The 22291-nt window shown below is 42.2% G+C and overlaps 1 protein-coding gene across 1 annotated transcript in view; it reads right to left on the bottom strand.

Annotated features, from left to right (window-relative positions):
* Positions 1–22291, bottom strand: part of LOC121008756 — a 124269-nt gene that overhangs the window by 13882 nt on the left and 88096 nt on the right. The window contains exons 16-22 of the mRNA XM_040441452.1: positions 21810–21971; positions 21564–21725; positions 20796–20964; positions 18139–18323; positions 16001–16093; positions 2131–2335; positions 737–924 (exon numbers count right to left, since the gene is read on the bottom strand). Coding sequence (XP_040297386.1) covers positions 737–924; positions 2131–2335; positions 16001–16093; positions 18139–18323; positions 20796–20964; positions 21564–21725; positions 21810–21971 — 1164 coding nt within the window. The remainder of the gene's footprint in view (positions 1–736; positions 925–2130; positions 2336–16000; positions 16094–18138; positions 18324–20795; positions 20965–21563; positions 21726–21809; positions 21972–22291) is intronic.

Here is a 22291-nt window from a genome sequence, read left to right as displayed (position 1 = left end):
TAGATTAATAAGTGAATTATTTGAAAATCATATACTGTAGTAATCATGAACATTATTTCCAAACATAAAGCAAATTAAAAGTAAAATATTAGGTAAATGTAGGGCGTGCCATCATAATATTACCGGTCCTATCAGTTTGTACACAATTTGTAATGTACAGGTTCCTCTCATTAATATCACACAAACAGATACAACTAGATAATTAGAACATGGCATCCCCTGACTAAACTGGGGATGGGCGCAGGTTCATGGAGGTACCACTTATCATCCACCAACTGTCTACAGCAGGGATGCCCAAACTGCGGCCCTCCAGCTGTTGCAAAACTACAACACCCAGCATGCCTGGATATTCTGCAGCTATCAGGCCATGTTGAGAGTTGTAGTTTTGCAACAGCTGGAGGGCCGCAGGTCGACATCCCAGGTCTAGAGAACCAACTTGTCCAGATATTCTTAAAGGTATCTGTTCCAGTTCTTCTTATAAAGATAAACCACTTCAATATAACCATTAACCAGCCATGGTGGGAGGCCAACGAGACATAAGGACCATCCCCTGAGCATCCAAACATGGTTGTCCATTCCTCTGAATCACCAGCATGTAATGAAACATTCTCCCTGCAGCATCCCAGTCGTGGTAAAAGCTGGGGGTTTCCGAATCCAGACCCACAGAGATCAACTGATCGCCAGACGGGATCCAATCACTCACGCATTTCAGACTTGATATTGCTGTTATACCTACCAAATCTACACCAGCCTTTATGCCATGTAAAATGTGTCTAATAGGTTCCATTAACCATTCATCCTTAACAATACTTGGGAGATAGGCATTAATCAGGTGAAGGCTAGTATCCGTCTTTTCCTTCCAAACGTCATCCAGTGGTTTTAAGGTGGCGTCGTAATAGGCATCTTTTAACGTAGAAAGAGGCTCTAAAATCAAACAGTATAATGATTATGCTGGCTCCTGTTCTATACCATACCACGTTATCAATCAAGCAGATGTATACAGAAATAAGGTCCTAACACATTTCAATACAATACATGACAATATAATATTAAGGGATGAAGTTACCAAAATATAAAGAAAATCAACCAAGACTTGGTTATTAACACCCCCCCCCCCTTTCCCCCTTCCCCCTTCCTGACCAGACACATATTTTCAGTTTTGCACCATCATTTTTTTTCTGTTTGGTTATTTAAATAATTTTTGTGTCTTTTTTCGGTGATATAGTACATGGGTAGAGATTTATCAAAACTGGTGCAATGAAATACTGGTTTAGTTTCCCATAGCAACCAATCAGATTTCACCTTTCATTTTTTAGCCGTCCTTTGGAAAATAAAAGAATCAATCTGATTGGTTCCTATGGGCACCTAAGTCAGTTTTCCTTTGTACCAATTTTGATAAATCTCCCTCATGGGATCTATTATTTTTATTAATTTTTTCTATTATTTTTTTTCTATTATCTATATATTATTTTTCATTTTTAATAACACAAACTACAAATTATAGATAGATAGACAGATAACAGAGATAGTTTTATAATAGATGGTAATGATGTGATCCTTTCTATGATATGCCATTATGGCTGAGCAGTCTGACAGGAACACTCACCAATATGTAGTATATGATAGTGTGCAGTGAGGTCCCGACCCCTCACCCTCCGCAGGCAGCTCTGCAAGTGGAGGCAACCATTCCTGCTCACATTCTAGGAAAGGTTGCTGGTGGCCACTTTAAGTCATCCTTGGAGAACCCGTTTTAAGAGGACCTGTCCCCTCTCCTGACATGTCTTGTGTTTAGTAAGTACTGGCAAATCATGGAGCCTCTTTTCATAGAGTGCTGCATTACATTGTTACTCAGTTATTCCTCCTGGAAATGTACAAATTAATTCACAACTGTGTGCTACCATTCTGACTTAGAATTTAGTTTAATACTGACTGTCAGTAGCGACACTATCTTACAGTGTAGGGACATGCCACACTTTAAAAAAGGGGAATTGTAATGTCCAATTTATTCCTAATACCCAGGAGGAATGAAGTAATGAATGGTCCAACACAAAGTTCAGGGAGAATACAAGTATTTACTAAAGTGGACGTGTCTTGGTCTGTTTTAAAATCATCGCTACTCCATTTTCTTACTTTGCAGTTCAGTTTGCATTTGCTGAACCAAGCTGTTGAGTTTTTCCAAGTATAAAGGAAGGTCGTGTCGCAGCATTTGTCTTAGACTGCTCTGCTTCCACATCTGGTGAAATGCTTTTGGTCCATACTGTAGGATTTCCGCAACCTCCTGGGACACCGCCAGAGGCCACCCAGCTGCTTCATGGAGAAAGGGATATTTTTGCATCTGCAAAAGACAATTCAGAAGAACATCACGGTGCACTGCTAGGAGCATTTCTAAGGATTTTTCTGTTCTACAGCAGAATGCATATGTTGCTGAATTGCTTACTTTAACCTTATTGAAATGTCTTCATCATGTATCATTCGTGCAAGAAGGCTTGCAAATAACCAGATAAAGTCTACATCAGGAATCAGCAACCTCCAGCTGTTCTGAAACTACAACTCCCAGAATCCTTACACTTCCCAAGAACAGCCGAGCAATTGTGCATGCTGGAAGTTATAGATTCACAGCATCTGGCGTGCCAAAGGTTGCTGACCCCTGATCTACATGACACTGTATATGGGGCAGCAGCAAGACAGGACTGTATCAAAGCAGCTGATAACAAATTAGTTAAAGGGATTTTCCAGCAGTCAAATATTGATGACCTATCTTCAGGATAGATCATCGATATCAGATCAGTGGTGGTTCAAGTCGCGGCATCCTGCCGTTCAGCTGTTTGAAGAGGCAGTGGCGCTCTGTTGACCACTGCGGCCTCTTCCTAGGCCAGTGATATCACGTTCATCGGCTTATTTGCAGCTCAATCCCATTTGAGTAAATGGCTGCAATACCAAGCACAGCCACTATACAATGTGTGGCGCTGTGCTTGGTATGCTGTGGGGAGGCTGCAGCACTGGACTGAGTCCTGCAGCTCTTTCAGCTGATCATGGGTTTGCTGGGAGTTGGACCCTCCACAATCTGAGGGCTCATGCACACGACTGTGTGCTGGCCTGGTCCGTGCTGCGGACTGCAAATTGCGGTCTTCAATGCACGGGCATCGACTGTGAGCCCGCCGCATGCTGATCGCATACCTATTCACTTGAATGAAGTCTGCGATCCGCATTCGATGGTCCGCACCGCAAAAAAGTACTACTTTTTTTGCGGTGGGGAGGGATGGACAGAAAACCCACGGCTTCTGATCCGTGCCTCTGTTCCGCACCGCATCTCCTGGATTGCGGACCCATTTAAGTGAACGGGTCCTGCGATGCGGGGTGCACACAGCCGATGCCCGTGTATTGCGGAGCCGCTGTACGCTGTCCCGCACTCATAAGATCATATGAGTGCGGGACAATAGCCCCGCGGGCGGCCCGACGTGCACAGCATTATTGTAACCTATGATGCTGTGCGCTACCGTGCGCATGATCAATGCCGCTCCGGGACATATGGCCCGCTCACAGACCGTATGTCTCAGAGGGCATACAGTCGTGTGCAAGAGGCCTGATACTGATGAACTATCCTGAGGATATTGTACTCCTTGGAAAGACCTTTAAAGCTACAAGGAGGAAGGCAACCATTTCTGAACTACACCTGAATATCATTTGTGTAGGAGTGACAGAAGACATGTTCTTCTACTGCCAGAATAACCAGAAATGCCAGAAAGTTCTAAGAACTCCTCAGAATAAATTATCGTGTATGATGTAGTTAGATTAGCTGCTTAATAGCTGTGAGAAAGAAAAGCTGAAGAACTGAAGTATTTGTAACGCCCCAGAGTGGCATTACCACCTTTTTGCACCCCCCCCCCCCCCCCCATCTCTTATGGGGGATCCTGTGTCATCAAATGTATTTATTTCAGATCCTGCAAAATGTGTATTTCAGTTCCAGGTAAATGTCATGTTCAAGTGCAATGTGCCTGGTTCACCAGCAGATGGCGGCAGCAATGACAGAGCTGGTTTCCCTAGAGTGGAACCTATCCATTCTAGCCCTCTCTAGGGAGGGAGGAGTTTTAGTTGGTGAGGAGCAGTTCTGAGTAGCCCCTGTATGGGGAAGCAGCAGGTCCTCGGCCTTGCTGGGTGAGCCTGCAGCAGTCAGTCGAGCTTACCCCCTGTAAGGGGAAGGCTGTGTTCAAGCCAGCAGAGCTTGTTCTGCTCTATTGGGCCCAGAGGCCTAAGCTGTGCCTCCAGAGTCAGGAGTAAAGACTCCCTGAATAAAGACAGAGATAAAGACAAAGGTACAGATCAAGATAAAGACAGAGCTCGGATGCGGACCCATTCACTTCAATGGGGCCGCAAAAGATGCGGACAGCACTCCGTGTCCGCGGCCCCGCTAAAAAAAATATAACATGTCCTATTCTTGTCCGCGCTTTGCGGACAAGAATAGGAATTTATATTGCCGGCACCCGTTCCGTTCCGCAAATTGCGGAAGGCAACGCGGTCGTGTGCATGAGGCCTAAAGCTGTTAACTACTTTAATACAAGTCTAATACAAGAATTCTGCGGACGACCATGCTTGGGGTTCCTGGAAATCCAGGTAGGAGCACCGTGACAAGTGCAAAGCCACACCTAAATGGACACTATAGGCCGCCTTTACACCACTCTGGCATTCCTACACCTGGGTTCCACCATCACCTTCTACATAGGGGGACCTAGTCCCTCGTTGCTGAAATGACACTGGCGTCATGACAAAAACTTAAAAAAACCTCACATACCACCATAGAAGAGGCCCCTGGCGCGGGAACGGCCCGCTGCATAGTCAATACTGTCCATGATTAAAAAAACATGCCTGCTTTCCTCCAAAAACACCACCGCACCTGTCCACAGGCTGTATGTGGCATTGCAGCTCAGCCCTATTCACTCCAATGGAGCTGAGCTGCAATACCAGACATAAACTATTAACAGGTGTGGCGCTGTTTCTGAACGATAACATACATGTTTTTCTATTCCTGGCAAAAACGTATTGCATGAGCAAATGAACAAGGTGTGGATTGAACATTTAAAGGGAATCCATGCCTCCCAAGTATCCCTCTTTTGGACAAACAGTCCCTCTTTTTGACCCTCTGTCCCTCTTTGCCCCGTAAATGTCCATCTTTTTGACCTGGGAAATAAATGTGCATTAATAAATTTACTAAATTGCTCCTTACTAAACTATCTGTATGGTTTCTATCTGTATATTAGACCTCAACTTCAGGTGCAATTGGGAATATGTATAATCAGAGGATTTATATGCTAATATTTAAAGGAATATTGATGCGTAAGCTAATATTTTAAGGGATATTGAACTCATCTCATTGATTCCAGCCGCTGCCGTTCTTATGATGTCAGGTCTCTGCTGGACCTTACTTACTGCTACTCTCTTGAAAATGGCTCTCAGTAGCTTACTGGCTTCAGCAATGACCCGCTTCAGCCAGTAATTACCGTATTTTTTGCTTTATAAGACGCACCTGATGATAAGACGCACCCCAGATTTTAGAGTAGGAAAATAAGAAAAAATATTTTTCCTCAGACCTCATATCAGCCCACTCAGACCCCCATCAGACCTCATATCAGCCCACTCAGAAACCCATCAGACTTCATATCAGCCCACTCAGACCCCATCAGACTTCATATCAGCCCACTTAGACACTTATCAGACCTCTGATTAGCCCATCAGACCCCCATCAGGCCTCAGATTAGCCCTTCAGTACCCCCAGACCTCAGATCAGCCCATCAGTACCCCCAGACTTCAGAATAGCCCATCAGTACCCCAGACCTCAGAATAGCCCATTAGTACCCCCATCAGACTAAAATAAAAAATCATCTTACCTGTCCTGCGCCGTGTCTCCTCTTCAGCTGTCGCGCTCCCATCTTCCCAGCCTGCGCTGCACTGTCACATGACTGCGTGCAGCGTCGGGTCATAGTGCGCGCACTACGTCCTGACGCTGTACGGGGTCAGGACAGTGCAGCACAGGCCAGGAAGATGGGAGCGCGACAGATGAAGAGGAGCCGCGGCGCAGACCAGGGAGGGTATTACCTGCGCTTGTGGCGCTTCGCTACCCGCTCCTAATGCATACTAGTGAGCACTTCCAGAATGGAAGCGCTCACTAGCATTCGTTTTATAAGATGCACAGACATTTCCTCCCCACTTTTGGGGGGAAAATAGTGCGTCTTATTATAAAGCCAAAAATATGGTAGGTATTTCACAAGTGTTCCTCTTTGACTAACAAGTTGGGTGGTATGGGAATCTGTCAGCTCTGAAACACCCCCTTCCCAAAGCAGAGTAAGAGGTGTATAGTGTAAGTGACGCTGTGTCCAGTTATGCAATTTTTATCTTCATAGGCTGGTTTCACACGAGCGAGTGTGACGCTCTGGACTCGCAGCGCAGCTCCCCTCCTGAACTTCCAGCACTGCCGAGATCGCATAGCATTATATTGATTTATGATGCTATGTAACCCTTAGAGGTCTGGAATGTGTTGGATAGCACTGACATAATGCTGTCAGTGTTATCCAATACATTCCAGAACTGTAAGGGTTACATAGCATCAATATAATGCTCTACGACCCCATCAGTGTTGGAAGTTCAGGACGGGAGCTGCGCTGCGAGTCCAGAGCGCGACACTCGCTCGTGTGAAACCAGCCATACGCACTTGCATTCCAGCATTGTGCTCCAATAAACCAGCAGTAAAGTGCATTGAGAGGACTCCTGAGCTCACACACATAATGCAGAGGACTAAAAATGACATATTCAGACTCAGTACCAGTTACACCATACACCACTTACTCTAGTTTAGGGGGTGTTTTGGAGCTGACAGATTCCCTGTAATATTATTCAGGTTTGAGAAAAATATAAAGTAATATTTACTAAGACTATCATATTAAATGTTGTGAATGAGCAACTGATGTCAGTAGATAAAACGTCAGACAATCTTTAAACGTCATAATCGTGATTGTTTATGTCCTGAGATCAATAGAGCATAAGGTTTTATGAAGAAATTCAAGGCGCATTGACAAGTCTGAGCAACCAAGACTTTGGTCCCTGGATGTTGGTCCCTGAATGACTGGGACTGAACAAAGACTGGGACTAGCACTGAGTAAAGAAAGGACTAGAGTCCTAGAAGTGAAATGTATTGATATGTCTGTAAGCAACAAAGCAGGGGCCATAGCTATAGAGGGTGCACAGGTAGCAGTCTCTACCACGTCCAAGAACCCGAGGGGCCAAAAGACCCTTGAGCCACATAAGAAGACAGTTGTAAAATAGAAAGTGCATGATGGGAGGGCTCTGTCATAGATTTTGCACTGGGGCCCAGAATCTTCAAGTTACACTTCTGGCTGAAGGAAAGGGGTTAGGTCAAGAATTTGGCGTGGGGGGTCCCGTTTCAATTTTTGCCTCAGGCAGCATGAAGGCTATGTGCTTCCCTGCCCCTGGCCACAAAGCACTAAAGGAAGTGGGGCCCGATCTGAACTCTTGCTCCAGGGCCCATGAGCCTTTAGCTACACCCCAGCAACAAAGATTAGACCTGTGTTGGCGATAGTATTTACTAGGGCTCTTTATGGATGCAAAAATAGACCATAAAACAGAGGGAATGGAAACGCACTGATGGCATTAAATTTAGGTGCCATCAATAATGAAAGCAGACAAGTGTATAATTGACGGAATCAATCCAAACCTTCCACACAGTGCACAAATGAGCCTTTCTGCAGGTTCAGTAACTTATATAAAACACATTATCAGATATTCACTGGGGGTTGTGTTTGGAAGAGGAAGAGAAAGCAGATCAACTACATACATTTTCAGAAATAATGAATACGCCAGAAAGCCCCTAGCAAAAGGCATGACACTTGACGTCAATGGCCTCGGTTTACAATATTTTCAACTTTCAAACCATATACAAACTCGGAGACATGTTGTGTGTGAATGGCTGGAAGATTCAATATGTGTTACAGATGAGGGAATCAATTCGAAACAAATCGAATTCTTTACGAACTGCTCAAACATTCTGCTGCCAAACGATTCTCTAAGGACAAACCATGCAAAACAGCGCCAGCTCCATTTTACTGTGAATATTAGCAAGGTAAATGTTGGGGCGATGGGGGAGAGAATATAGAGGATCACATGACCCTGGAAGGAAGGGGGGGGTTTGCCCTGATTGGCTCAGGAGCGGACAGAGAGGTAGTGATCCTTCAGTCTGGGCTTGCTCATTCCGAGCTTAGCTTGCATTCTAGGTGTTGTAGGGACAGTTTAGGGACAAATTAGAATACAGTAGAAAATGTTACGGATATTAGATACAAAGTTATTAACTTAGCATAAGTGAAAAAGAGGAATATACGTGCTTCTAAAATTGCCTTTATTATTAGATTAGGGTCATAGGACATACCTATTGATACAAGAAGTTACACTCACCTAACAATAGCCATATAATAGATAAATTAGCAGGGATGGTGTAGGTATAGGCATAATCTCTGGGGAGGCAAATATACGGCAAACTGGGTGGATGATAAATCTATCCCTACCCGACCCTAAGGTAATCTATGTCCAGGGATGCCACCTAATGGTGGAGGCACCCTGTTGCGTGCCTAGGCCCTAGACCAGACCCTATTAAACCCTACAAATATGAAAATACCCAGCATACCAATATACACTGCTGAAGGTACTGAATTATATAGAATTATTGCGACCCCGGCGCGTTTCCTCCACAACTCGCGGCTCATCAGGAGGTAATCACTTGAAAAAATAATATAGTAGGGATAATTCAATAAATAGATAGAGAAAAGGTTACTTAGCTCTCTGAGGTCAGTGTGAGGAGTTGAGATGGAGCAAAAATGCCAGTCAGTATAGAGTGGCATGGAGCCCACACAACCTAATCCATCGATGATATGGGGAGCTGGCTAGTCCATCCCTGGGCATAGATTACCTTAGGGTCGGGTAGGGTTAGATTTATCATCCACCCAGTTTGCCGTATATTTGCCTCCCCAGAGATTATGCCTATACCTACACCATCCCTGCTAATTTATCTATTATATGGCTATTGTTAGGTGAGTGTAACTTCTTGTATCAATAGGTATGTCCTATTACCCTACAAAAACACAGAAATATAGTGGCAATTCTGGAGGAGCTGCTCAACCCCTAACACTGTAGCGTGTCCTATTACCCTGATCTAATAATAAAGGTAATTTTAGAAGCACGTATATTCCTCTTTTTCACTTTTTGCACAGTTTAGGGATATATTTATTTAGGTAGATTGAATCAATGGGTAGAAAAGTAAGGGTTTTAACATGGAAAGCAAAGGCTGGTCACTGTGGTTCTTTTTGTGTTTCATATTGCAGACAGATGCTGGGGGCAAGTGAGAAGTTCATGTATGAACTGCAAATTCTACAATCATCAAAATCCTGCACTTAGTCTTTTTTTTTTTTTTAAACCCTCAAGTTTGAACAGTTCATAAGAGTTTTTTTTCTAGCACCAGCGACATACATTTTCCTGCAAATGCTGCACAATTGCCCCCTTTCTTTTTCTGCTACCATTTAGGGTCCATTCACAAGTCCTTATGAATGGGTCCGGATCCGTTCTGCATTTTTTGCGGAACAGTGTGGACCCATTCATTTTCAATGGGGCCGCGGAACGGAAGTGTGCTGTCCGCATCCGCACTTCCGTTCCGCAGCCCCGCAAAAAAATAGAACATGTTCTATTCTTGTCTGCATACAAGAAAAGGCATTTCTATTGGGGTGCCTGCCATGTGCGGTCCGGTGTTTTGCGGATCCGCAATTTGCGGACCGCAAAACACTTGCGGACGTCTGAATTGACTCTTATAATTAAGCATTTCAGTGCATCAGGAGGCAACTCCCCCAAAACTGCCTTGTCCAGATCTGCTTCTATTGTGGTCAACTCAGGAACTGTGATGCCGCTGATACTGTGGGCGCAGGCTCTCAATGTATCAGACCTAGGCCAAGCTCAGATGATGCTAGCTCTGTTTAAGTATCTCCTGTTTGGTGGTTTTTCACCACAAGCCCAACACATAAAACCACTATGTGCAAGATCTGCAGGATTAAAATAATTCATAAGCAGTCAAACACAAACATAGGTACCAGGGCTCTATTGTAGAACATGAGGCGCATCATCAGATCCAATGGGAAAATACAACTGGCCAGCATTTGGAACAAGTCTGCTCTTCTCCCAGTCTTCTTTGTGGTAGCCGGCCTGCATCCCCGAGCAGTACAGTGTCCTCTTCCACCTCACCGTCTGCTCCATTGTTAGACATCAACAACAGAATATGTGGCCATGAGAAGACCATTTGCGACCAGCAATTAGCTAGTAAGAAAGCTGTAGTAAATGTGGCACAGTTCCGCGCCTTCACCAAAATTTAATTTAGCAAGCATTATTATTTCTGGCTATCTGTCCGTAAAACATGTCGTTCTGCTGATGTGGCAACCTTCTGCACAGTTACCAAAATTTAATTTATCAGGCATTGCAACCTCTGGCCAGATATCTGTAAAAAATGGTCTTGTCATTATGCAAATTTTGCATACTTTCGCGCCTTCACCCAAATGTTTTTTTCTGTATGGCATTTGTAATTTTTGCCAGCTGTCCGTAAAATCTGTGGCACAGTTCCACGCCTTCAACCTTATTATTATTTTTTTTATCAGGCAGTAGTACTTTTGGCCATTGCAAAAATTTGAAAAAAAGAGAAAGATAAGAGAGAAAAAATATGAGTGCCAGGAGACTTCAGAGTGTCATATACCAATATTCAGGCCCATTGGAGCACTCTTGATTTGGGTAGAATCGATTCAGACAAGAATAACGTTTTTGGAATGATTCGGTGACACAAAACTTAAAAGGAATTTCAAGAAATTCACTTATCTGTAGTATGTTTATCTGTCTGATAAAATGCTTGTGGTGGGCCAAAGTTAAAGTATAACTGTCGTATTTTATTTATTTTTTTGGAGTATTGGATTGTGGTGATTAATATCACCTTGGTGGCCCTATTTCAACTTTTCACTGTGTATTCAATTACCCCTTAATTCCACATTTTTGTTCCCTGTACTGCCTACTTTTACCTGTGCTTAAAATAGGGTTGCTAGGCATGGTCCGTCTATCTGTTGAAGGACGGAGGACGCAGAAGCAGGCTGCGTGCAGGGTCACATTACTGACATCCAGGGACTGTAAGTAAATGATTAAAGCCAGGTCCTCCCCAGCAGCTGATAACAGTGCCTGGGCTGTGTGCACTTCTCCCTGTCCCTGCGCTTGGCAGACGCTCCCTCACTCAGCAGAGCTGGAGAATGCAGAGTCGGAGCAGCGCAGACCAGGGAAGGGAGATCTGCCGTCTGCTCAGTGTATAAATGAAAGCAACATGTGGTAAGAGGACCCCTTTGTGCTGCAGGAGATTAACCCTTTAGGGGGAGGGCTCTGGTTACTGACACTTTTGGGGAGCTATTGTTACTGGCTAGTGAGGGCAGGCGGGATTGGCCTCAGGGTGAGGGCAGTGGCGGCCATCTTAACTGAATAGTGAAATTGCAGTTTTATGCAGACTGGTTGCTAAGGGCTGAATCTTATTAAATATGGGGTAAGTCAGTCTAATAGTAACTGATTCTGGAATATCATGTTATTAGTAACTGCATATATGAAAATTTAAATTAGGGTCTAAATGTGACAGTTATCCTTTAACAACTAATAAGCATATTACATTGTACCAATTGGCTGCCTAGCATTGTCTGCCTGCAGTACAGTATAGTGTACATGTACTGTACTGCTCCCCACCTGTGCTACATGTACTGTATTGCTCCCCACCTGAGCTACATGTACTGTACTGCTGACCTACCTGTACTATGTGTACTTTATTGCTCTCTACCTGTACTACATGTACTGTAAGTCTTTTCTACCTGTACTACATGTACTGTACTGCTCTCTACCTGTACTACATGTACTGTACTTTTCTCTACCTGTGCTAGGTGTACTGTACTGCTCTCTACCTGTACTACATGTACTGCTCTCTACCTGTACAACATGTACTGTACTTTTCTCTACCTGTGCTAGGTGTACTGTACTGCTCTCTACCTGTACTACATGTACTGCTCTCTACCTGTACAACATGTACTGTACTTTTCTCTACCTGTGCTACGTGTACTGTACTGCTCTCTACCTGTACTACATGTACTGCTCTCTACCTGTACAACATGTACTGTACTGCTCTCTACCTATACGACATCTACTGTACTGCTCTCTACCTGTGCTACGTGTACTGTACTGCTCTATACCTGTGCTACATACACTGTACTACTCTCTACCTGTACTACATGTACTGTACTGCTGTCTACTTGTACTACATGTTCTGTATTGCTGCGTACCTATGCTATGTGTAACTTGTTGTTCTTTACCTTTACTATTTGTACTGTACTGCTATTTATCTATATTACATTTATTGAGCTACTCTCTACTTGCAGTGTATGCACTGTACTGCTCTCCATCTGTACTATGTGTACTGTACTGGTATCTACAGTATGTATACTACATGTACTGTATTGTTCTCTAACTGTACTACATGCACTGCAATGCTCTCTACTTCAGCTACACATGTACTGTACTGCTATTTACATGTGCTACATATACTGCAATGTAGACATATGCTGTACTTCTCAGTGGCGTAACTAGAACTGATGGCACCACAGCAAATTTTTGAACACCTCCCTCCTTTCCCCAGTACCCCCCTCCTCCCGTGCACCCCCCACTCCTGTGTCTCTCTCAGCCAGGTCTGGCAGCCGCTCGGTCTGTTTCCTACACGTATATCCTGTATGTCATTTCAATGTATATATTGTCACTGTATATAATACTATTGTATAATACTATGGTATAATACTGTTGAGGGGCCCCTGACAATAATATTTTTCAGTCCTCCTCCCAAGTGGACCCCTTCTGAGTTCGGGCACCGTAGCAGCCTCTTCTCTTATTTCCACTATAACTATGCCCCTGGTACTGCTATCTACCTTTACGAAATATACTGAAAAGTTCTAGATCTGTACTGCTCTCTACTTGTACTACATGTATTGTACTTCTCTCTATCTGTACTACATGTATTGTACTTCTCTCTATCTGTACTACATGTATTGTACTGCTCTCTATCTGTACTACATGTACTGTACTGCTCTCTATCTGTACTACATGTACTGTACTGCTCTCTACTTGTACTACATGTACTGTACTGCTCTCTATCTGTACTGCATGTACTGTACTGCTCTCTACTTGTACTACATGTATTGTACTTCTCTCTATCTGTACTACATGTATTGTACTGCTCTCTATCTGTACTACATGTATTGTACTTCTCTCTATCTGTACTACATGTACTGTACTGCTCTCTATCTGTACTACATGTATTTTTCTGCTCTCTATCTGTACTACATGTACTGTACTGCTCTCTATCTGTACTACATGTACTGTACTGCTCTCTATCTGTACTACATGTATTTTTCTGTTCTCTATCTGTACTACATGTACTGTACTGCTCTCTATCTGTACTACATGTACTGTACTGCTCTCTATCCGTACTACATGTATTGTACTTCTCTCTATCTGTACTACATGTACTGTACTGCTCTCTATCTGTACTACATGTATTGTACTTCTCTCTATCTGTACTACATGTATTGTACTTCTCTCTATCTGTACTACATGTACTGTACTGCTCTCTATCTGTACTACATGTACTGTACTGCTCTCTATCTGTACTACATGTATTGTACTTCTCTCTATCTGTACTACATGTATTGTACTTCTCTCTATCTGTACTACATGTACTGTACTGCTCTCTACTTGTACTACATGTACTGTACTGATCTCTACTTGTACTACATGTATTGTACTTCTCTCTATCTGTACTACATGTACTGTACTGTGCTCTACTGCCCTCTACATTAGTATGATCTTCTTTTCACATATTTTTAGTGTATACTCTATACAGTACAGAACCCAGAAGAAGTTCCTGTCCTCTACACAGAACATGCTCCCAGCATCTTTCTCCGATTTTTAAGGGTTTGCTTAAACCTGTATTAGTTAAATCATTATGTTCCTTCAAATCTTTTTTTTTTTTTTATTTCAGCTGGAATTATGAAACTTCAGTATCAATTACTGGTTTTCTACATGATTATGGTCTCAAGCTACAGTATTTTCCAGTTACAATGGTCCTTCCGGAACATCATAATATTGGAACTTGAGGGAGCACTATATTCAGTATCCTCGGTGACAAAAGAGAAATCACATAGTCCTATCCTATATAATCTATTGCAGTCCAACACGCCAGTTCCTTTATTTAGTCTGCCAGTAAAATAACTCAACATAAAATACCTTTGACCTATAATGACATTATAAACCATGCACTGACTAATATTCTAGCAAGTGTTCAAGATTTAGCAACAACAACATAGTATGAAAAATGAAAGCATTATTGTGAGCTTATTAAAGCTGAAATTAGACGTTCAACCACAGTAGATGTTCCAATCTCATGCACATGCCCCACGGAACTTCACTTCCTCTTCTGAGTACATGGTGATCAGGTTACAAGAATGTACCTTTTTACACTGGTAATTCATAGAAGTGTGGAAGAAGTGATTCAGTGAAGGCGCCGTCAGTTCCTAGAATCCTTATCTATTAACCCAATGGACACCAACAAGTGCTGCACAGCCCCAGTCTCTTAAGATACATACAAGTAATAACAGTCATAAAAATAGAAAATAATATATTTTCTCATAGTTTCATTGGGCCAAAATTACAAAATGTGCTTGCAGAGTTATATGTAGCTGGCATACGAGCAGAGAAGGAGGTAATGCAAGTTAAAGGGCATCTGTCAGCAGTTTTGTACCTATGAAGCTGGCTGACCTGTTACATGTGCGCTTAGCAGCTGAAGACATCTGTGTTGGTCCCATGTTCATATGTGTCCGCATTGCTGAGAAAAATGATGTTTTAATATATGTAAATGATCCTCTAGGAGCAACAGGGGCGTTGCTGTTACACCTAGAGGTTCTGCTCTCTCTACAACTGTTGCACCCTCTGCACTTTGATTGACAGGGCCAGACAGTGAAAATGTCATCAGCCCTGCCCCTGTCAATCAAAGTGCAGAGGACGTGGCAGCTGCAGAGAGAGCAGAGCCTCTAGGTTTAACGGCAACGCCCCCGTTTCTCCTAGAGGCTCATTTGCATATATTAAAACTTCAATTTTCTCAGCAATGCGGGAACATATGAACATCGGACCAACACAGACGCCTTCAGCTGCCAAGCGCACAAGTAACAGGTCAGCCAGTGTCATAGGTACAAATCTGCTGACAGATGCCCTTTATAGGAATTATCTAGCATTAAAAAAAACATGGTTTTCTTCTTCCAAAAACAGTGCCACAGGTATAACATCTTGAAGCGGTTAAGGATAGATGCTTATTGCAACAACTACAATATGTGATTGCTTGTTTGTTATGTTGTTAATAAAGTACTGCTAAAAAGAAAAGGCAGGAAGGGGCGGGGACTTGCTGCACATGTACAGAAGGAGAGAGAGAGCAAGCTGAGAGAGAAGAAAGCCAGAAGCAGAGATTCTGATCTTACTAAAAGTCATATTCATTTGTTGTGCTGTTATTTCTGAATAAAACCCTGTTGTTCCTCATGCTGCGCCTGATGGAGACCTGATTAACCCTCTGCCAACCGTGCAGAAAGCAGAATCCCTCATTAGAGGCCTAGAGGGTCCAAGCTCCCCGTTGGCTGTGGTTAACATAAAGTAATGTATTTACAAAGTTCCTGAATGTCTTATGTAACTTACATCTGTATATAAGAGTAAAAGTATGTTCAGTGGACATACCCTTTAAGTGGAAAAGAGAAAGCAAGAAGACTTGAACTGGGATTTCCTATCCTACGCTATGTAGTGAGCCCTAACTGTGGGAGAACAAATGTTAAGCATTATCTGTTCAGGCATTACTCACAGTTTTCTGGATTCCGGCGATGTGTATTTCAACCTTTTTATTCATTTCCGCAAGTCTTACTTTAAAACTAGATGCAAGGCTTCCCAGTATGTTCTAAGACAAGAGAGACACATTTTATTAATTCATTTGTACATCCAAAGAAGATGGAAATGTTCCTTACAAAATGGAGGTTTCATGCTCTAAACCAGTGATGGCGAACCATTTAGAGACTGAGAGCCCAAACGGCAACCCAACACAGCAATTTAACCTGAATACCAGTATAGTATATCTTCCATGTACTTTATAATTTAGCTATAATAGCCTGCCTACATTCAGTGCGCTGCCTGTGCTGTTCATAGTGCACCTAGCGCTGATGAATGGCAGGAAAAGTCTAAGGCATATTGGTACACCATGGACTATTTCCAGGATGTGGGTGCCACAGAGAGGTGTAACTCAGGGGTTTAACTATAATTCATAGGGCCTCGTAGCAAAATAAGATGGGGCCCCACCACCTAGTGTAAGAATATTAAAACAGCAACATCAATAGCAAAAATTTAAGGTACATATAATAGTATCGTATATCAGAAAACTCACGTTGTAGCAAAAAGCCACCATATTGTTATTCCCCACAAAAAGGTACAATGGTCTTGCACCGGATAGGCCCCCCAACCTCTGGGCCCCAAGTGCTGTGGCTGCTATGACTATAGTTACGCCCATACATATACTTTAGTTGCTGAAACTGGAAAACTAATTTTAAAGATTTATTTTGAGCTATTAGTATTATTATTAATATAATGTGTAGCTGTCTCATTTGGGTGCAATGTGAATGTAAAAGGTTTCGCTCTTCTCATTCACTGGTGAGTTCAGAGAGTGAGTAAGTAAGGTGATTCAGAACATATATCTCTCTGCGTAAAATGACTTCTCATTGATCTTGGACACTGAGCTTGCTTGCCAATGATCGTACCTGTGACAGTGTGGGAAGGGGGGTCTCTAAATTTAGCTGCGTGTCTCTAGAACTATTGGTTATTTTCCTTTGTACGGGTCAGACCTACTCTATGTGCAGTACCCCAGAATAGGATACTTGAGAACTTGTCATGTAATGTGATTTGATATGTAAATGCCATGTAATGTCCCTGCATATCTCTGTATGGATCAGTCAGGGTTAACTATGCTAACTCAGCCCCTGCAGGAAGTTCGAGGAGAGACTTAGATCCCCCTCTAGCTCAGTCAGTTTGTAGTGTGTTGGCTTAGAAAGGGAGCAAAGCTACATATGCTCAGTCCCAAGAAAACCAGGCCTGGTTTCCAGAGAATAAGGATTTCTAAACAAGAAAGTCATTGCTATCCAAAAGTACTTCAGAAATAAAGAAAGACAGAGAAGGTATAGAATCTGCATGACCAAGCACTGGAGTCAGTCAGTAAGATATTTACTGTTTAAAGAGACGGAGACTGCAGAGACAGACATTGCTAAAACATCCTTCACACTTGGACATGGTGCCACTCCACTGGCAATTACAGCCACCATTGCAAGAATAATATTGCCAGTCTGATTTTTCAGAGAGAAACTTGGAGAGATAGAGGGAAGGAGTACTATAATCCCCATCCTGGCCTTTAACTATACATTGCTATCTGGGAATATTTGCACTGAGAATTGTTTGGAACTGTGTTTGATAACTTTTGAGGTACTACAACTCCCATTCTGCACTTTTTTAAAGAGAGATGTTTATTTTCTACAATGACTCCAGCATTATTTGTGGGCAACATCACCTATATATTCTGCCTTGCACCCATACAACACTCATAACACCAAAGGCATCCCAACTATCATCAGGCAGGAGCCCCAACATCAGGGTGAGGCCTAAGGGAAGAAAGGGTGTGTCCTCCTATCACTGCCTGGCCCTAGAAAGCATCGATGACAGGACTGCCACTACCACTCTCATCCTCTGCTCCCACTCCTCCAGGCCTTGTGACTTTAATACGGTACATGTCTCACATGTTTCATTTTTGAACTAATCGAAGATATAAATTCCATAGGACTTTTGAATGTGATTATTTGCATCCTTTTTAGAAAAAATATACAGTACGGTCTACATGAGAAACGTACTTTATAAGACACATTACAGCACAAAACCATAGCAAACCCTTAAGTATGTATACTTCACCTCGGCTTTGGCAATATTCTCTCCACATCCTTGGTAAGATAAACTCAGACTCTGGTTTACTGTAGAAAGGACAAAATGTCCTAATCCTTCTAGTGTTCTGTTAATATTCACATAAGTATCCACCGTAGCTAAATGCTTGGAATCCATGCAAGCTCTCAGCGCAATCCCCTTTTCCTCAGAACTTCCTAAGAAATACAAAAAATTGAATGCAGTATTGTTTACAAAACATTAAGTGTTGTAAAATGATCCCTCTTTAAGCCATAATTGAGATTACTAAGTTTAGCAAAGGAGACAATGTCCTATGTCACAGCATGTAGTAGGTGAGAACATCGTCACCTCCAGGGGCAACATCATGTTCTGTTCCTTCAGTTCTCTGAATAGCTACTTGATAGACTTGTGCTTGGCATTTAATGTTCTGAATCAGATAATGTTGTCATTTTCCTGACAGCAAAACATTTTGTGCCATAAATTTGGCTTTGCCTTCTAAAGATTTTTAAAGAGCACCTGCTGTTAAAGGGACTTTAAACCTACAAATGAATGAAATAATACTTTCTTACTTGTCAGTATCAAAAGCTTAAACAATTTTGTACAAAACTGCTTGAGAAGTCTCCACCTGATTCGCTCCATCTTGGCTTGAGTTAAAGAGTTTGTCCAGGATTTTTAAATTGATGGCCTATCCTCTGATCAGTGGGGTCTGACACACCAAACCCTCACTGATCAGCTGTTCTGCAGTAGCCCCCCACTGATCAGCTGTTCTGCAGTAGCCCCCCACTGATCAGCTGCTCTGCAGTAGCCCCCCACTGATCAGCTGTTCTGCAGTAGCCCCCCACTGATCAGCTGTTCTGCAGTAGCTCCAGCACCTGAAGTAGTTGATGGAACTACACAGCTCTATCCATTGTGTGGTGGACGGAGCTGGTAACTGCAGAACTGCTCTTATTGAAGTGAATAGGAGCAGTTCTACAGTAACCAGCTCAGTTCTCTACACAATGGACAAAGCTGTGAAGTTCTAGCGCCAGATCAGTAGGGGTGTGGGGTGTCGGACCTCCACTAATCAGAAATTATATATATTTATATATAAAATGTAAAAATCCTGCACAACACCGTTAAGCTAGCTTGGTCTCCATTCCCGTCTGATAGATCAGTGGAGAGAAACGCTTCTGTAGTTGACTTAGGGTATGCTGACACAGCAACATTTGCATGAAGATTTTGGCAGATATTCCACACTAAACTTAAAATGAATCCCTGTGAAATCTATCTTCCATTGACACATTTTTCTGCATTTTGGGAAAAAGTGACTTTTTTCCCCACTCAATGGGCCTTATCCAATGGGATATACTTTCCATTTTCCATTTTATTATAGCCTAAGGCTAGTTTCACACCTGCGGTGTGAATTCCGGAAGGCTGTTCCAACAGAGAACAGCCTGCTGGAATTCACCAGATTCGGCACCGCCGGATGCAGAGAAAATTCCCGACGGCCCTATTAACTGTATGCTGCGGTTTGTGTCCAGATGTTTCCCGGCATTGTCTGCTGGAACAGCCCGATGCAATTCCCCCCTTCCCCCCAGGGTTGTAAACCTAGCCTAACAGAGGTAACTTATCCTAAGACCCACCAGTGCTTCTAAATATTTTATTTTTAATTCAGTCAGAGGTGTAGCTATCAGGAATGCTGGAGTAACAGTCAAACACAGACCCTAATTTCTGAGAAGGACCCAAAGGCTACTCTGAAACATCAGTATGACAATAGGCATTTGGTTGGTTGGGGCTCCTATTACTGCTTTGCATTGGCACCCAGGAGAAAGTGTAGACATTGGTAACCCGTGGGTCATGTACTGTACAGTAGAAATGACTTACTTTATTTACAGGTAAATGCTCACATGTACACGCTCAGTTACTAAATGCTGGCAAGGATGACATCAACATTGCTTTATTGTAGAAATCCTCTCAATAAAGACATTTGTAATAAGTTTAAATGTTTAGCTCAACAGATTAAAGGAGCAAAGCAGCCAAACATCTTCTGACATATCATAGGTCTAGACATTGTATGCCCAGGCCACCACAATGGAGGACCACAGCTAAAACTAGTCATAGATTTTCATTTTCAGGTAAGCACCATTGATTTAACTTTGGCCTATCTTTCCTGAGACTGGCACGTCTTACACCAGTTTTAGAAAAGTAGCTGGTTAGGGTGATTTGTGCCAAATGTATTGCTCACATCTCTAGAGTCAAAAGAGCAAATCTATGCCTGCTATGACCAGGTGTACACTTGAGCCAAAACTTCAAGCTTTTGCACAATTTTTAGGCTGTCTTCTTTATAAATGTCACCTAAACTACCGTACGTCACCTTGAAAGCCACTTTTTCCTCACTTTTCATATTTGGCGACAGGTAAGAAAAGTTATCATTTGAAATTCACAGTTTACACAGAAAATGGTATAATCTGCTTAGTAAATGGTGTCCTTTGTGCAAGAAATACTTTAAGAGACACCAACGAAATTCAGAAGGCGCAAAATTGGTAGGGAATGAGATCTCAGTTCACAAATTCAACCAACGTGACAACATTGGGATTGGCAAATCATTTGTAAATTATGTCAATGAAATCTAAAAGAATTTATGCAGGTTCAACAAAAATGACATCTACTGAGATACTGAAATACTTTACCTGGTACATGCTGACCAAATTTCAGCTGAGAACACCTCTGTTCACTGGAAGCACTTATGGTCCATTTTTCATTGTCATGAATTATCCCCTCTAGCAAGAGTTGCCGGATGCCAGGAGATGACATATATTTTCCATTGAAACCAAGCCAAACAGCAGCTGAGGCTTCCAGCTGAAATGTACAATTTTTAGGAGAAAATGCCTTATAGGGTTCAACAAACTGATCTGTGCCTCATGTCTTCCTCATATTTTCAATACAGCAATAAACCCAAGACTGCCCAATTCTATGATTACCCCTTAACACAAGAAAAATATTACTTCGCTAGCATCCAACTAAACAAGAATTGTTAGACTTCGCTGGGGACCAGCATACTCTCTCACTACCATCTCCCATGTAATTCTCACTGTGGTCAAGGAAGAAATTAAATGCTGAAAACACCATTGTCACCAGTGAACTTCAAGTGGTTATGGTCTCAGATTCATTGTGCATATCACTAACGTGAGATCAAGTAATATTGTTCACATCTATGTTGGAGGCTCCTTTCAGAGCCTCCATCACATATTCTACCAAAAAGAGCAGACATAAAATTCCTGCATGCAGGACTTCTATTTTTGCTAAAAAATCATATTCAAAAATGGAAACCTAGTAGAACCAATTTTGGTCAAAGGCGTCTGTTCAGATCCATTCAGTTCAGTTATGTGCTGAATCCAACACTTACATTATTTTTGTTGTTCTGTCCTAAACTGTCTTCCTTGAACCCATATTTTTACCTGTAAGTTTAGTGAATAATTCTGTGTTTGTCTTTCTCCATAATGATCCAAGGCCAAAGCCAATATTGTGTCACCCTTCTCATCTGGAGAGACACTTAGCTGAATTTTTGATTGTAAAAGTTCTTCTTTGCCGAGACGATGACTTCCAGAAAAAACAATCGGCTAAAAATAAGATGGAAATTTTTTTTACTGGAAGAAAGAAGAATATAAATTTTTGCAATTGCAATAATAAAAAGGCAGACTTACATGTGAAAGATCACAAAGTTCCAGCTTCAGGAAGTGGTACATGGTGTCCATGTAATTCGTGTCTATTTTAGTCAAAATATGTTGTTGGCTACAGCCGGTTATAAAGAGGTTTTCAAATGTGGCTTCTAGCTGGATACTGTCAGGACCCAATTTGTTATCTTTCTGAAATATTTTGAGGGGAAAAAATTGTCATAAAACCAGATACCAATATGGCATTACCAATAAAGATAGTAAATACCACTACAGTTCATGTAAAATAATATTTGGTTTATCAAAAGGTTCTTCACTTGTATATGCATGCCTATAGTATTTCTCTATAGCCACAAGAATCATGCATTGCCTGACATCCCAAATTTCAGTGGTTTCAAATTGAGTGGAAGAGGCCAAAATAAACTGCAAGTACGTGGCATAGTTAATTCGGGAATCACCTTGGAGAACCTTAGATAAAATGCTATCTGTGCAGACAGATTTCTTACTATATC

This window comes from Bufo bufo, chromosome 7, assembly GCF_905171765.1.
Source record: "Bufo bufo chromosome 7, aBufBuf1.1, whole genome shotgun sequence".
Lineage (NCBI taxonomy): Eukaryota > Metazoa > Chordata > Amphibia > Anura > Bufonidae > Bufo > Bufo bufo.
This window is presented reverse-complemented; position numbering and strand designations above follow the sequence as displayed.